This window comes from Solanum dulcamara, chromosome 5 (genome assembly GCF_947179165.1).
Source record: "Solanum dulcamara chromosome 5, daSolDulc1.2, whole genome shotgun sequence".
NCBI classification, from domain to species: Eukaryota; Viridiplantae; Streptophyta; class Magnoliopsida; order Solanales; family Solanaceae; genus Solanum; species Solanum dulcamara.
In genome coordinates, this window is record NC_077241.1 from 10,553,419 (window position 1) to 10,570,495 (window position 17,077).

The 17,077-nt window shown below is 35.1% G+C and overlaps 1 protein-coding gene across 1 annotated transcript; it reads right to left on the reverse strand.

Moving 5' to 3' along the window:
• Nucleotides 1–11,456: 11,456 nt before the first annotated feature.
• On the reverse strand, nucleotides 11,457–15,276 carry LOC129889021 (potassium channel KAT3-like). The gene is made up of 11 exons (XM_055964117.1): nucleotides 15,044–15,276; nucleotides 14,657–14,872; nucleotides 14,387–14,539; nucleotides 14,240–14,297; nucleotides 13,824–14,141; nucleotides 13,495–13,734; nucleotides 13,315–13,413; nucleotides 13,199–13,231; nucleotides 12,938–13,123; nucleotides 12,298–12,832; nucleotides 11,457–11,750 (listed from the first exon to the last, which is right to left on the reverse strand). Exons 1-11 carry the CDS (start codon nucleotides 15,169–15,171, stop codon nucleotides 11,608–11,610), a joined length of 2,109 nt encoding a protein of 702 aa, XP_055820092.1. The 5' UTR covers nucleotides 15,172–15,276; the 3' UTR covers nucleotides 11,457–11,607.
• Nucleotides 15,277–17,077: the final 1,801 nt, after the last annotated feature.

The window sequence follows — 17,077 nt, forward strand, 5'->3', positions numbered from 1 at the left end:
CAAATCCTCCAATATCATAAATTTGATGGTATTCATATAATACAATACACCTAATATTTAATTATTTATCTCAATACATCAAAACATGAATCATACGCTACATCCTATAAGCTTACCTTGCTGGCCACAAACTCGTAAAAGAATAGTGTATAACACTAAGATAAGTGTGTGAGTAGTAAATAAAATTGGAAGATCAATATGCAATTATTGTTCTACCACTAATTTCCCATGGCTCGTTTACCCTATATTCATATACCATTATTTTAATTAATACTTACCTTACTATCCACCTAAATTTTCCAACCAAATTCATTAAATTAATACGTTATCCAACTAACAATCAATATGCACAAGAATCAAAGGTTGATTTTGAGATTTTGTTACCTGAACTTTATGCTCTCTCTTCCTCATCATTCTGCATTCACGCCACACAGGTAAATCTTCTTAACCTAATTTCCTCCCCCTTTTTTTCTAAAATAATTATGTACTAAAAGTGATAAATCCTACTACTTATTTTAATAAATAAAGCGATATAGAATATTAAATAAATTAATAATTTAGCGCACCAACTAAATTAATTATCTAAAATCACTCTTCAATTAATTAATCGTAGTTATCGAATAATCTAAAATACTTATTAAACATTTACGGGATGAGTTTTTTATAAAATAAAAAGTCCTAGTATTCAAAACGACCTAATGGATCGTTATAATAGATACCAATTTACCACCGTTCATCTCCAAATGTTCAAAAGAAGAGCAAGGGTAGAAAAGGGTACCTGACTCAACGAACAATTGTGGATATCTTCCACACATATCAGCCTCAATCTCCCAAGTGGACTCCTCAACAAGACGATTCCTGCACTGGACCTTCACAAACACAATCTCTCTTGACCTCAATTGTGGACCTCCCTATCAAGAATAGCTATAGGCTCCTCCTCATAAGACAAATTCTCATCAAGAAAGACCGAATCCCATCTAATAATATAGTTTCCATCACCATAATATTTCTTTAGCATAGACATATAAAACATTGGGTGACCTCCAAATAAACCTGAAGGTAAAGCTAATTCGTAGGCCACCTCTCCAACACACTTAAGAACTTCAAACGGCCTAATATACCTCGGGCTGAGCTTACCCTGCTTACCGAATCTCACTACACCCTTCATGGGTGTGAAACCTTTAACAACACTTTCTTTCCCTTCATAAATTTTGTGTCCCTGACCTTTCGGTCTGCATACTCCTTCTGCCTGCTTTGAGCTGCTAGAAGCTTCTCCTGAATGAATTTCACCTTCTCTAATGATTCCCTCAAAAGATCAGTTCCCCAAGGTCTCACCTTAAACACATCAAACAAAATAATAGGAGGCCTACATCTCCTCCCATACAATGCCTCAAACGGAGCCATATCAATACTCGAGTGATAGCTATTATTATATAGAAACTCTGCCAAGGGTAGGAATTGATCTCAATGACCATCAAAATTCATCATGCATGCACGAAGCATATCCTTCAGCACTTGAATTGTCCTCTCTGACTGCCCATCGATCTGAGGGTGAAATGCAATACTAAGATCCAATCTAGTACCTAACTCAGCATGCAGGGTCCTCCAAAAGTTAGAAGTAAATTGCGTACCTCTATTTGATATGATAGAAATTGGAACTTCATGTAATTGAACAATCTCATGGATATAGAGTTTGGCTAACTTCTCTGCATCATAAGTCACCTTGACTGGAATGAAATGAGAAGACTTAGTTAACCTATCAACAATCACCCATATCGAATCAAACTTACCCAATGTCTTTGGAGGCCGACCACAAAATCCATTGCAATTCTTTCCGACTTCCATTCAGGAATGGTCATTCTTTGAAGTGTCCCTCCAGGACTTTGGTGCTCATATTTCACCTGCTGACAATTTGGACAATGGGTAACAAAATCATTAATGTCATGCTTCATTCTGCTCTACCAATAATGCTGTCTCAGATCTGATACATTGTGGTTGCACCATGATGTATAGAGTACCTCAAACTGTGAGGCTCTACAAGAATAGTATGAATCAAATTATCAATACTGGGAAAACATACCCGGCCCTTAATCCTCAAGACGCCTTTCTCATCGATCACAGCCTCTTTGGCCTCTCCCTACAAGACCATATCAAGAATCTGGCTCAGCTTCTCATCATCAAATTGATTTCCTTTAATCTTCTCAAAGAAAGAAGATCTTGCCACCACACAAACCAAGAATAATCCTTTCTCAGTTACTTCCAGCCTCATAAAGTCATTAGCCAGAGTTTGAACTTCTCTAGCCAATGGACGTCTGGAAACCTACAAATGAGCTAAACTTTCCATGCTCCTTGCTTTTCTCCTCAAGGCATCGGTCACTACATTAGCTTTTTCTGGGTGATAAAGATTAGTGATATCATAGTCCTTTAGCAATTCCATCCACTTTGTCTGCCTCAAATTCAAGTCTCTCTGAGTGAACACATGTTGTAAACTGCGATGATCTGTATACACTTCACATTTTACCCCATATAAATAATGTCTCCACTGCTTCAATACAAATACAACCACAATCAAATCCAAATTGTGAGTGGATAATTACGTTCATGCACCTTCAATTGCCTTGAAGCATAGATAATTACATTCTTCTCCTGAATTAGCAATGCGCCTAAACCAGAATATGATGCATCACAATAAACAATGAAATCCTTACCTTCTATTAGCAAGGCAAGAATCAGTGCAGTAGTCAATAAGGTCTTGAGTTTCAGAAAACTCTGTTCACACCCATCCGACCACATAAATAGAACTTTGTGCTTGGTCAGATTGGTCGGTTGGGAAGCAATGGAAGAAAATCTCTTAACGAACCGGTGGTAGTAGCTAGCCAACCTAACAAAGCTCCTTACCTCTAAGACATTAGTGGGTCTTGTCTAACTCTTCACTACTTTAATCTTCTGGGGATCCACCATCACTCCATCCTTAGAAACTACGTACCCTAAGAAAGACAATGAATCAAACCAGAACTCACAGTTGGAGAATTTGGCATATAGCCTTTTCTCCCTTAACAATCCTTAGCTTCTCATGTTTCTTTCTGCTCTTTGAGTAGATAAATATATCATCAATAAACACAATAACAAAGAGATCTAAATATGGCTTAAAAATTCCATTCGTTAGACTCATGAAAGCAACAGGTGAATTTGTAAGCCTAAAAGACATTACCAAGAATTCATAGTGTCCATACCTGGTTTGAAAAGCAGTCTTTGGTACATCTGCTGCCCATATTTTTAGCTGATGGTAACCGTACCTCAAATCAATTTTTGAGAAAACACAAGCACCCTGCAACTGATTGAATAAGTCATCAATGCGAGGAAGGAGATACCTATTTTTAATAGTCACCTTGTTCAGCTGCCTGTAGTCTATGCATATACACAGTCTACCATCCTTTTTTTTACAAATAAAATTGGAGCACTCCAAGAAGAGGCACTCAGTCTAATAAAACCATTACCCAACAACTCCTGAAGTTGGGCCTTCAACTCCCTCAACTCAGTCGGGGCCTTTCTATAAGGTGAAATGAAAATAGAGAGAGTTTCGGGCTCCAGGTCAATACAAAAATCTATATCCCTATCAGGTGGCACACCAGGTAAATTTGCGGTGAAAACATACATAAACTCACGCATTATCAAAATAGACTCAATCGATGACACTTCAGAACTATCATTCCTGAGATATGCTAGGAAGGCTAAACAACCCTTACTCACTAACCTCTTAGCATGAAGAAAAGAGATAATCCGAACTGGAGTGGAAAAATAATCACCCTCCCAACCAACTGATCTATCCTAGGCTTGGCTAATGTCACAGTCTTAGCATTGCAATCTAAGATAGCAAAATTTGGAGAGAGACAAGTCATACCTAAAATTACATCAAAGTCAACCATCTCTAGAATAATCAAATCTACATAAGTTCTGCTCCCCAAAAAAGTCACAAGGCAAGACCTATACACTTTCTCAACTAGAACAGACTCTCCAACAAGAGTAGAAACATGAATAGCCATATTAAGTAAGTCACAATGTAAATCGAGTCCATCAGTAAATACGGAAGATACATAAGAAATATGGATCCAGGATCAAATAATACGAAAGCTAAGCTATCACAGACCAGAATAGTACATGTGATAACAACATCGGATGCTTCTACCTTTAACCTCCCGGGGAAAGCATAACAATGGGCTTTGTCACCTGTCTGACTATTTCCCTTGTCGGGCTGTGCTCTAGTAGTTCCAACCTGCCCGACACCCCGGCCAGACTAGCGACCACCACGACCTTGGCCACCATGTCCTCCAGAATAACGGCCCCTACCATAGCTATTGCCTCTACCTCTAGCTACTAGGGCTCTATAAACATGATCATGCGAAGCCTGATTGTACCTTGGACAGTATTTTCTGATATGTCTAGGCTCACCACATCTGTAATAAGTCTTAGGGTCAAGAGTGGGTCTTTATGAAGACGAAGAAGACTGAAGATAACCCCTAAAATTAGAAAAGGGTTGACTAGTCTTTAATGGACCTCCATCTGAAACTTGTAATAAAGACTGAATAGGACGGGTCGAATAATCTCTAAAACTTTGCCTATTGGAGTAAAAACCACTAAACTCACCTCCCTTATAGAACTTCTTGAATATTGTCTTTTTAGCGAAGTTATCTGGCTTCACCCCTCCACCTCTATCATAAAATCAACTACTTTCTGAAAAGATTTTGCTGAAACAACCACCTATAAGGATGGAATCCGTAAATTTGGCCTCAATCCCTTCATAAAGCGGCCAATTCGCTCTTCTAGACTGAAGCAAAGATGAGTAGCATATCTGGATAAGGCACAAAACTTGACCTCATAGGAGGCAACGGACATCCTCCCTTGCTCTATATTCAGGAACTCATCTCTCCTCTTGTCCCTCAAGGTCCAGGGAATATACTTCATCATGAAACAGTCAGAAAAAGCTGCCTAAGTCATAGGTGGTGCCTCTGCTAGTCAACACTCCACATGATACCGCCACCATATTTTGGCGTCTCTCTAAAACTGGTATGTCACAAACTCAACCCCAAATCACTTTACTATATCCATCTTATGAAGTAGTTCATGACAATCAACAAGGAAATCATAGGCATCCTCAGATTCAGTACCCCTGAAGACTAGGGGTTTCAATTTCAAGAACTTAATAAAGAGATTATGCCGGTCACTAGTCATTACTAGCCCTGTAGTCAATCGAGGAAACATGCTTGTTTCTAAAGATGCAGTCATGTGGGGAGCCACAACAGCTGCATGTTAAACTCCTAGAATATGAGGTGTTGGGGGAGCTTGTCCCTGACCAGATAACATACTGAGATAGGTGAGAACCTGGTGGATCATCTCTGGAGTAGGCTGGGGTGGTGCTTCTCTCTCATGAACCTGCTCATCCTCCACCTCAACATCCTCTCTAGCTATGTCATCAGCCGGTGGAGGGGTCACTGCTCTTTCCCTGGCTGGCCTAGATGCTTGGACCTTGCCTCTGGTGGGCTTTCTCCCGTGACCTATACTATGACCTCTCATTGCTACTCCTTCTCGGGCTATAGCCCCAACGGTTGTCTCAGGTATTGCTATTGCTCTAGTTCTAATCATCTGCAAAAATAAAGTGAAGAAGGTCAGATACAATTTGTATCAACTAGATACCAATTAGATGCAAAAATAAAGTGAAGAAGGTCAGATACAATTTGTATCAACTAGATACCAATTAGATTCAAGTAATAGCACGAAAGAAAGAAGGAATGGAGTTTTTCCTAAAGTCCCGTAGCCTCTTGAACAAAAGTAAAGACGTCTCCGTACCATTCTGCAAGACTCTACTAGACTTGTCCTTGTGTGATAAGATCACCGAATCTAAAGCTCTGATACCAAGTTTGTCACAAACCAAAATAGGCCATGAGTGATATCCACACTTAATCTCCTAGGTGGGAGAACCAACGATACAAACTCCAATTTATAAAATATGACAATAATGCAGAATCTGAATCTATGAGTAATAAAACCACTAAAGTCTGTTAGGTACATTTTCCCAAAACTTGAAAGTCATCACTTCAAAGACACCTAATTCTAAAATACTAAGTCTGAAAATATCAAACACTAGAATAAATAAAAAACTTAATGTGTTCGAAAACTAAGTACATCATGCCATGCCCGAGATAACCCAACACGAGCTAGAATGAATAGCTCATCCTAGAACCTGATGTGTTGGACACTGGCTAGACCTGAGGTCGACTCAAAGTCGATGGAACACTCGTTGTATCTCCAAAATAAAATAAAGAAAAATATAAGTAGAGGTCAGTACGAGACAACATGTACTGAGTAGGTATCATCGACCGACTCAAAATAGAAATCAATATGCATAAAGTAATAGCGGAAAATCAATTATAGCACATAACAGATGACAACCAACAAGATCAAGATCAAGATGAACAATTACATAACCAAGCAACAGTATTAAGATCACATATGAGGACTCATGCCTCCACATCACGCTCTTTTGGAAAATGAGTTATTGGAGATTAGGTTAGCATTAAGTTATTTTAATTTGTTTTTCTTTAATATTACCATGTCAAAATGTGACACTCGATCCAAATATACCATGCCAAAATATGACACCCGATCCAAACATACCGTGTCGGCTCGTGACACCTGATCTAAATATAATTAATTTATCATTCTTTATTATTACATTTCACTTCATTAACAATATTTCATCAAGCCTTCTTTATTCAAGGCACCATTTTTGATAGGACAAGTTCAAAATTATGGATTTTACGGTCTTGGATTTCAGACCAATCACAGCAATATACCAATCATCCAAACCACAAAAACTAAATACATAGTAAACTTCATACATTACTCAATCACTATCAATCACTATTAAGAGTCTATCTATGATATATAATAAACCATAACCTACCTCAACCGAAGAATCGAATCTAAGCAAGCTAATTCACCAATGTCTTTCCTTTCTTCTATTCCTCAAAACGTTTCCAATCTATCAAATATACAATATTCGTAAGTAATCGAGTCCGTAGAACCCATATTACTATATGTTTAACCTAAGACCCAACAATTCACCTAATTCTATAATCAATTTCCTAAAATTCAAGTCTAGGGTTACGCCTCATATCCACCAATATCATAAATTTGATGGTATTCATATAATATAATACACCTAATATTTAATTATTTATCTTAATATATTAAAACATGAATTATATTCTATATCCTATAAGCTTACCTTGCTGGCCACAAACTCGCAAAAGAATAGTGTATAACACTAAGATAAGTGTGTGAGTAGTAAATAAAATTGGAAGATCAATATGCAATCATTGTTTTACCACTAATTCCCCATGGCTTGTTTGCCCTATATTCATATACCATTATTTTAATTAATTCTTATCTTACTGTCCACCTAAATTTTCCAACTAAATTCATTAAACTAATACATTATCCAACTAACAATCAATATGCATGTCACGACCCAAATACGGGTGTGATAGCACTCATCTCTACCCACTGAGACAAGTCAGCTTAATACCCAACGGAAAGTAAATGCGGAAGAAAAAGACATAAATCAAAATTTAGCTTAACCGAAAATACCTAAAACAACCTCAAAATCCCCAAGATTGGTTATCACATATACAAGCTACTAATACATTATCAAAGTACAAAAGAAAATATAGTCACAATGTCTTTGTCTCTAGAATAGGACTAAAACATAATAAAAGAGTAAGAGGTGTCCGCTAGATGAATGTAACAGTTACCTCAACACTCGAAATGATAGCCTCGGATGTAGTAGAAAACACTAAGAGATCAAGCAGGTTTGGGCTCACAACCTACACAAGTGTAAAAGCAAGGGGTGAGTACCAAACAACACGATACTCAGCAAGTGGACAACTAAAACTAAGCAAAGCTCAATAGATACAAGTACTCCTGTCCTCCCTACCGAACCTCCTTAACTACAACCTGCATAAAACCAGCCTTACTCTACAATTGTACAATACGGATTTAATATATACACTATACTAGCTCAAATTTTAAGGAAAGAATTAAATCAATTAGGCCGTGAAAGTTCTAATTAAATAATAACTTTAAGCATATTTTTGTTATCTAAATCATGTTAAAAGAAGAAATTAAAAACATGAAAATCTATATTGTCAAAGAAAACTATTTGGAAAAAATAATGAACAAAATTAAGATCTTTCATTAAATAATTCTAACACATGATAACTAATTAATCATAATACATGCTAACTATAAGAAATTTCTATTATTAATCTAATTATTCTTAATACATGCTACCTAGAAAAAAATAAGACTACGAATCAACTAAATATAAAACATGAAATAATTAAATAAAATAAAGCTGAGAAAAGATTTTACCTCTTTTCGGGCAACGAGACGGAACATGATGAGCGAAAGACAACTTCACCACCACCCAAGAGATTGATGGAACTCCAATCTACAAAAACAAAAAAAAAAAAAAAAAAAAAAAAAAATTTGGACTCGAATCTTTGTGGGTTCGATGTTATAAGAACACTGTTCTTAGCCTAAATTTCGACTTCAATCTCCTATTTTCCTTGAAAAAAAATATAGATTGAAAGCTAGAAATTTTCACAACTTTTAGGCTGGGGACAAGAGTCCAAAATCCTAACCAAGTTAAGAAAGTTTCTAACTGTGGGGTGGCTAAAAAACCTCCTACTTCTTCTCCCTTCTTAATAAGAATATGAGTCTTTATATAGGCTCCAAAAACTTCAAATTTTCATATAATTTTTGATGTGGGAGATTGAGGATTTTTTTCTTTTTTGGAAAAAACTAAAATTTTTAAAAATGCAAACTATAATTAAACTAACCTAACTAACATTGTATTTACTTTAAAATAAAATCTTTTTGAGATGGTTTTTGAATAACTACATAAATAGTAATCAAAGATATAGTTATATAGAAATATGTATATTATACCAAAATTTATAAAAAAAATTAAAATAGTTAAGAATAACATCAAAATATCTTTGTTTTTATAAAAGCTAATTATTTAAAAAATGTTCGAAATTCAAAGAAATTCGATAATTAATTTGCGTTGTGGAGAGTCAAAATTGGGTGTCAATACCAGTGGTGCATTGATGAGATGGGAGATTCGGTGCAGCTCACGCTAGAAGAGTCCATTAGAATTTGGACTGAAAAAGTGGTAGGAGGGACGCATAAGGGCAGGATCTATGGGATGAGCTCTCAAAACGACGTTCGACGACTCCAATCTGGTCTACAAGTTATTGAGTCATCACGCCAAGTCGAGGCACTTGACGATGTTCAGATAGATGAGATGTCAAAGAAAATCTCATACCTTACACGTGTATTGGCAGCATCTGAGGAAAGAAGACTTGCTGAACAAAAAAGAATGGATCAAACCGTCAAGCAAATCAAAGAACAAGTGTTCAACATCGCTCGTAGGCTGTCCCATTCTTCAAGAGCGTCCACTTCTGGCGATGACTCATCAGAGGATGAAGAATACATAGCCCCCACTCCTTAGCTACATTACTCCCTTCATTTTTGAATATTTTTGTTAAGTTTGAGATATTTGACTAACATTGGAAGACTTTTACAAATGTTTAGTCTATTAATTTACATCTTTGAATATTTTTTTAAGTTGTGGAAATATTGAATTGATTGTATTGTTTGAGCTTGTTGTTGTTTGTGTTGTTTGGGCTATAATGGATTTGAATTGATTGAGCAAGTTGGGCAGCAAAAAATGCAGGGTTCTGCTTTAAAAAAATACAGAAAAAGCGATGGACAGGGCATTTTTATCCGTCGCTTTTACTGTATTTTTTAAAAAAAAATTCTAGAAATTGCGACGAACAGGGTCTCCTAGTCAGTCACTTTTTTCTTCGTAATTAAAAACAATGAAGAACATAGCGACTCTGTCGGTCACTTTTCTGAAAAATTTAATTTTCAAAATTGCGACGGACTGCGTCGCTATGTTCATCATGCTAAAGAACAAAGCGACATAGTCCTTCGCAATATTCAAAATAATTTTTTTAAAAAAATATATATAAAAGCGACAGACTGCATCGTTGTTAGCAACACAGTCCATCGCTTTTTGAAAATGTTAGCAACACAGTCCATCGCTTTTTGAAAAGCTTAAGACAAAAAGCGACGAAAGTGACTGCATCGCTTTTCCGTCGATTTTGACTAAAAAAGCAACGCAGTCCGTCGCTTTTGGACAGTTTTTTAGTAGTCATGAAGTAAGGATTGATACACAGGTCATCTTCAAGAAAAGAAGTTTCAAGTATTTGAAGTCAATCATACAAGAAAAATAGAGAGGTTAATGATGCTATTACACATCATATTGGAGTGGGTGGATGAAATGAAAGCTGATATTCGATGTCTTGTATGATAAAAATGTATCACCAAACCTTAATGTAAGTTTTATAAATTGGTGGTAAGACCAGCTATATTGTATGGGACAAAATATTGGCCAATCCAGAACTTGCACGTCCACAAGATGATAATAGTGGAAATGAGAATGTTGAGATAGATGTGTAAGCATATTAGGAGAGATAGAATCAGGAATGAAACTATTTGAAACATAATGGACAATATGAAGGAAGCGAGACTAACATATTTCAAACATGTGAAGAAAAGATGCACAAATACCCTATTAGAAAGGTGTGAGAGGTTGGCTAAGTATAATGGATATGAAGTGAGGTAGAGATAGACTAAAGAAGTGTTGGGTTTTGGTGATTAGACAAAACATGGACACCTACAACTTATCGAGGACAAGACTCTAGATAGGAAGATTTGGAGATCGAGGATTAGGGTAGATGGTTAGTAGGAAGCCAAGCATTGTCTAGTTCCCTTATTTACTGCAGTTACTATATAACCCGTTACTGTTATTATTACTCTCCTACTATCTTATTCTTGATTTTAATACTATTTGTTGTTTCCTTTGCTGCAGTTACAATATTTTGTTCATTGCTACTCGTTCTTTTCTTAATTGTTTTCAGTATGGCTTCTTCGCTACCGTATTTGTTTTACATAATCTTTTATATGCTTTACTTGAACCGAGTGTCTATTGGAAATTGCCTTTCACCTTCATCAAGTAGAAATAAGACCACGTACACACAATTTTCTCCAAACCTCATTGCGTGAGATATATCTCACTGGATATGTTATTGTTGTGGAGAATTCCAGAGACTGTTAAGACGAAATTATCCAAGTGCTTGTGCTTCACTAGTGAAGCTAACAATGAATAATCAAAGAGTCACATATGATAGACTACCACTGAGATTATTGTAAGATATATATGCCATCTTGGCAGCACTATGTTGTTCAGTTTAATTTCCCTTCTCAATGTTCCTAATTATGTTTTCAATGGAACAACTGTATGATTTTCATCCTCCATTAATACTTGGAAGAACGTCTTGTAATTTTGTAAATGGTATTTAAAATTTTTCCAATTTGATTCCATCCCTTTGGAGATACCATGACCAATATATAATTTTTTGCTTTGAAACTCTGAGCAGACACTAGATGTGCAAACAAACAACATAGTGAATTATCATGTCACATTGTACTACTTTCTACACATGACCAATCAGTTGAAAGAAAGAACAAGTGATCTCCATCTCTAATGACATCTATCTCATCTATTTCTACATCCTCTGCATTTACAACTTTCTTGAGATTGTAGTCTCCAAATCTTTGACCTGCAATTAAACCAAGTTATCATAAAGTTAGTACTTAAGTTTCTTAGTAGGTGTTTGGCATGGGATTTGAGACCCAATTTCAAGTTTTGATTTGAAATCATCGTTTATTTATGAAATTCTCCAATAAAGTGGGATTTCAAATTTCAAATTGTGATTTCAATTTTTTTGAAACGTAAAACTTGAGCCATAAGTTTGTATTTTGTAAAAAGACTCATGTTCGACTTGAAGAGATTGCATTTACAATGTGAAAGGATTATATTAAAGAATAGTTAGTTACCACTATTGTTGACTAGTGAATCTCTGTAAAATTATGTGTATTTGAAAGTTTGTAATAGCATGTAATCGCAAACATTTATTTATAAAAGGAACGTGGAGATATACGAATTGTTAATGAGGCGTGTTAGGATATTTTGATACCTTGTTTATGAGCTATGATTTGCTCATTTAGTAAGATTATATAAGAGCTTCGTAAGTTTTAATAGTTTTCACAAATTATGTCAAGACAGGCCCTTAATTATAGCAAGGTGGAAAAACAAAAAAAACTCACCTGCCATTCTGAATAGCTCTTCTAGTGTATCAGGTAGTATTATTAGCTTCCCATTCTGCTCCTGCAATGAAGTGATGTTGTTTTTCATGTGAATAGTAACTCTCTTCTTGATGGATTTTCCCCCTTTTGCACCACTTTGACTTCTATTACCTGAATAAGAACAGCAGGGGACCTCATTTAAGTCACTCTCATTTACATAACTTGATGGCAACTCATGCATGCTTTTGTTTCCTCCATGTTTTGCATTGAGTTGATCTTCTTTCCATCTTCTTTCTGGTGGGCTCGGAGCCATTTCAATACGCGCCTTGGAAACAACAGAATGATCAAGAACTCTTTGGACGTTACATCCACAACTTTCACCTTCATTTTCTACTTGTTTCTTAGTTCTAGCTTCTAAAGTTTGGATATTTATACTAATCACATCGCTAGGAATGGTTGACGTATCTTGCTTAGAAACATGAGAACATTTGTTGAAGACTAAACTTGGGTTGCTGGCCTCATCCACATTATCAAAGCCTCCAAATCCTTGCAGTTTCTATTTTATCAAGAAAAAGGATCAAAGAAAGTTGAGCGTATATTACAATGTTGCTCATTATAGTCGTGCATCGAACAATTTGTGTTCATATACTTGTACACATACCTGAACAAGATTTCTCATTATAACCCGTTCATCTTCTGGATTGTCTCGAAGAATGTTCAGTAATGTTTTCCTACTCAGACATAAAATTTGAGAAATTTCAGTTGTTCTTACAGCATATGGCTGTGGCCTTCCAAATAAAACACCTATTTCTCCAAATGACTCTCCAGCAACAGCCTTCCCAATGATCTGTTTGTGGACAAAAAATAAGTTAAGTCTAATGTATTTGAAATGTATATAATGATTGTTGAGTGTTATTCTTACTTGTTCAAGTCCATCGATATCTGCTAGAATATCCTGCAATAGTATACGTAACTGATTAATAACACGAACAAGAAATCCGAGGGTTCAAGTAATTGTTCCCAAACATATTAACTTACCAATGCTCCTGAGACTATTATGTACAAATCTGTTTGAGACTCATTCTGTAAAATCACATCTTCCTTGGGAGGGTAGTATTCAGCTTCCATTTCCGGAACCTTAAAATCAGGAAATAAACCATTGAATATACCTTGTATTCGCCAAGTGGGAAGGGGAGAGCAATGTAGAACAGAATTTACCAGTTGGAAAAGCAGGTCCCTGGAAACGCCTCGGAACAGACTGACATTTTGAACTATTGGTAAAAACAAGTAATGTGCAATGCTTGATCTGATAGCTTTTGGAAGGACATTCAAGGTCCCTTTTTGTTGCAATGCTTCAGTTTTGAATTTAAGACATATATGAGACAAAATCTGATCTTGTATCCTTGGTGACAACTGATTTCGTTTCGCAAATTCTTGAGCTGCTTCTACATTATCCCTCTGACACAACAAAAATCAAGAAGTTCAATAGCTTTTACACGATCAGTACGCATAAATATGTTTAGAGAGATCGAGAAAAGAAAGTATACGAAGTTTCTTGTGTAGCCGGTCCAGTGAACTACAAGATTTGTCATGTTACCGATGATGTAAGATGTCAATCCCAAATTAAACAACATGTAAAAGATGTCAAAGAGCATTTCCCTTGTGTTCTCAGCATGTAAGTCTCCATAACCAGTTGTTGTTAGTGTTACAATAGACCAATATAGTGAAGTTATATATCTGTCCCACAGGCTATCTTCTTTGAAATTGGGATTTGCTGCACCAATCCATGTTCTTTTAGTATCAGGATATCTATCTGCAATCACATAGTTAAAACATCCAGCACAATGCACTGCAAACAAAGTTACCTGAAAAATTTCAAACAAACAAACAAAAAGAAATGCATTTTCTGAGTGATGAAATATCAAGATTATCGATCAATCATCTTAAATGAACCGTGACTTACAGATATCAATTTTGCATATCGCGTCCAGAAATAGTTAAAACGGATGTCCTTCTCAAGCCTAAATTAGGAAATACTCACAACTTATATATACTGATAGTTTAAATAATTTTTACGGAATTGATGTAAAATATGTAACGTGTTAGGGACCTTGCAAACAGGGCACTGACTCTTCTAAGACGCCAAAGTCTGAGCATACTTAGCAATTTAAATCCAACGCCGCTTTCTTTGTGATCAATAAAGATGAAATCATGAAATGGTACAGTGGAACAAACATCAAATATGAACCAGGTTGATAAGTACCTGTTAATTAATCATGTAAAAATTTTCAAGTGTTAGAATTATAAATCTTGATACTTCTATAACTTTGAGACAGGGAAGAAAAAAAGAAGAGAATCTATTAATGTTACATAATTTTACCTTATTGCTATCTTTTTAGGATCATCAACAAGAATATATGACTCTTTATCAAGATAAGCCAGGAAGAAGTTGAGGAAAATGTCAATAGCAAAGAAGAAATTGACAATGTTGTCAAAGATGACTAAGGCATCTATTTTGTATATCAGAAATGCAAACTCAAAAGGCGTAACCCACGCCGTGTAGATGACAAGAATCAGTAAAAATATCTCCCAAGCCCTGCAAAAGATTGACAAAGTAGTCAGAGAGCATAGAGACGGATTCAAGATTTAATTTCGATAAGTACTTAGTATTTGTTGAACTTCTAGTGATACTTTTTTTTTTTAAAACATATTTATGCTCCGTGCAAAAAGTAATGAGACGGAGTTAGAAGGGTTATCAAATCATTACCTGTAACGACGATCCAAGGGAGAAATGATATATTTTTGAAGCTTTGTTTCGTGGTTGATTTTGGTTCCAAGAGAAGGAAGAAGATCACTAGAGAAGAAACCAGAGTATTTAGCATAAGAAAATGACATTGATGACCTATAGTTGTTGGTGGGGTTTTGAAATTTTGGAATTTCTTGGATGGTATAGTACTAGAGTTTTGTTAAAAATACTACTCTATATATTGATGGTTAAGTCCCATTTGAAGAGCCTTATATATAGATGATGAAAGTGAAGTTGTTGACTATTGCAAGTTTAGTCAGCCTCATATTTTCTCTTAAGAATGATTCTTTTGATATGCTTTGAAACTTGTGGAAAGTGATTGTGTTACTTATGTACTAGTATCATAAAGGAAAAGAAAACAAAAAGGAATTGTAAAATATAGTATTTTAAGCTAAAATACTAGTAATTAGGAGACTTAGGAGGGGAAGCGGATTTGCAGCCCATGACTTGTGTCACTGGTCGTCAAAAATCTTCACGATGAATCCGGCTCAAGGGCCAAGCAGATTAGGCGACCGCTTTAGGCCCCGAAATATTTTAGGCCTCACATCATTTTTTGTTGGGTTAAATGGAGTGTGAATGAGAAAAAATGAAAAAGAAGAATTGGGAATTGTGGAGAACCAAATGAAGGGAAAATGAAAAGTCATTTCTCTCTCAAAAAGGAAAAGTTTTGTCCTTTGCTCGCTCGACTCGGCTTCGGCAAATGATTTGATTGATAATTTTTTAGACAAAATTTATTTATTAATCTCATTATTTGATTTCCTTTTTCTGAATATTAGTTTAGTATTAATTCGGAATTATTGATTATTAATTAATTAATTCGCGGATTAATTTGAATTAATTAAATTCGCGGAATTAACAAAAATAACCGAAATATCTAAAAATGGAATTTATTTTAAATTTCGCAAAAATATTTCAGAAGAACCTGTTCCTTCCGAAAAGACACTTCCTTCCCAAAAGACATTGTGACTATTCTGAACAGCGAGACTGTTCTGAATAGGCATATTTTAACCCATTATTGGCTATAAATAGAGAGGCCTCCTCTCAATTTTAGACATCGAAATTTTTCTTCTCTTCTACCTATATTTTCTTACAAACAAAGTTGTGTCTTTGTGTGATTATGTTGTTGTTTTTTCTGAGTTCGCTGATATTATCGAAGTTTGAGGTACTGCTACTTCTTTAATGTTCTATCCATTTTATCTTAGGAGGAAATAATCCATAACCTTGGATACAGTGAAGGGATTAAATTCCTTAAGGAAACACAGTAAATTTTGTGGACTCGGATTTTGTTTTAATTTTCATATTTACTGTTTTTGATTTACTAACCTTAATACAGGAGGAATAACAATATTAATAGTTGGTCTTATGTTTTATATTCTTTGGAAAAAAACTAGTAATTGTTTCAATAAAATATGGTATAAGATCTATAGAACTGTCTGTTATGTAATTTAAAGTGTACCTATATACATTTCAGGTTAATTACATAATCTAAATTATTATTATATTTTTAGTTCTCATAAAAAGAAACTTATACTTTAATATACTCTTGTTTCTTCTTTCTATAAAATTATTGAATCTCACGGAAACAAGAGTTGAAATAAATCAAATTGCACTCTTTTGATCATTTTTTTCCCGAGTTGTCAGGGATAACAAGCAAATTGAAGTGGTGAAAGTTTCTTATAATATTGAGTTTTCAAATTCTAGAATCAGGTTCTATTGGTCTACTTTCTATTGTGTTTTAATTTGAATATTTTTATTTACTTGTTTTAATTTATGTGATACACTTTACTTATTAGTTTATTTCGAAAATAGCAATTAACAATTTCACATTTAAAATGTTAGAGAAATACACATCAAATAATGTATGCATAATTTTTATAATAACAATAAAAAACAACTAGAGCTTCGTATTGAAATTTGGCTTTAGGCGACCAATTAAGTTGAGCCGCCCGTGCACAACCTAGTTAACTAACTATAGCCATAATGGGGAATATATAT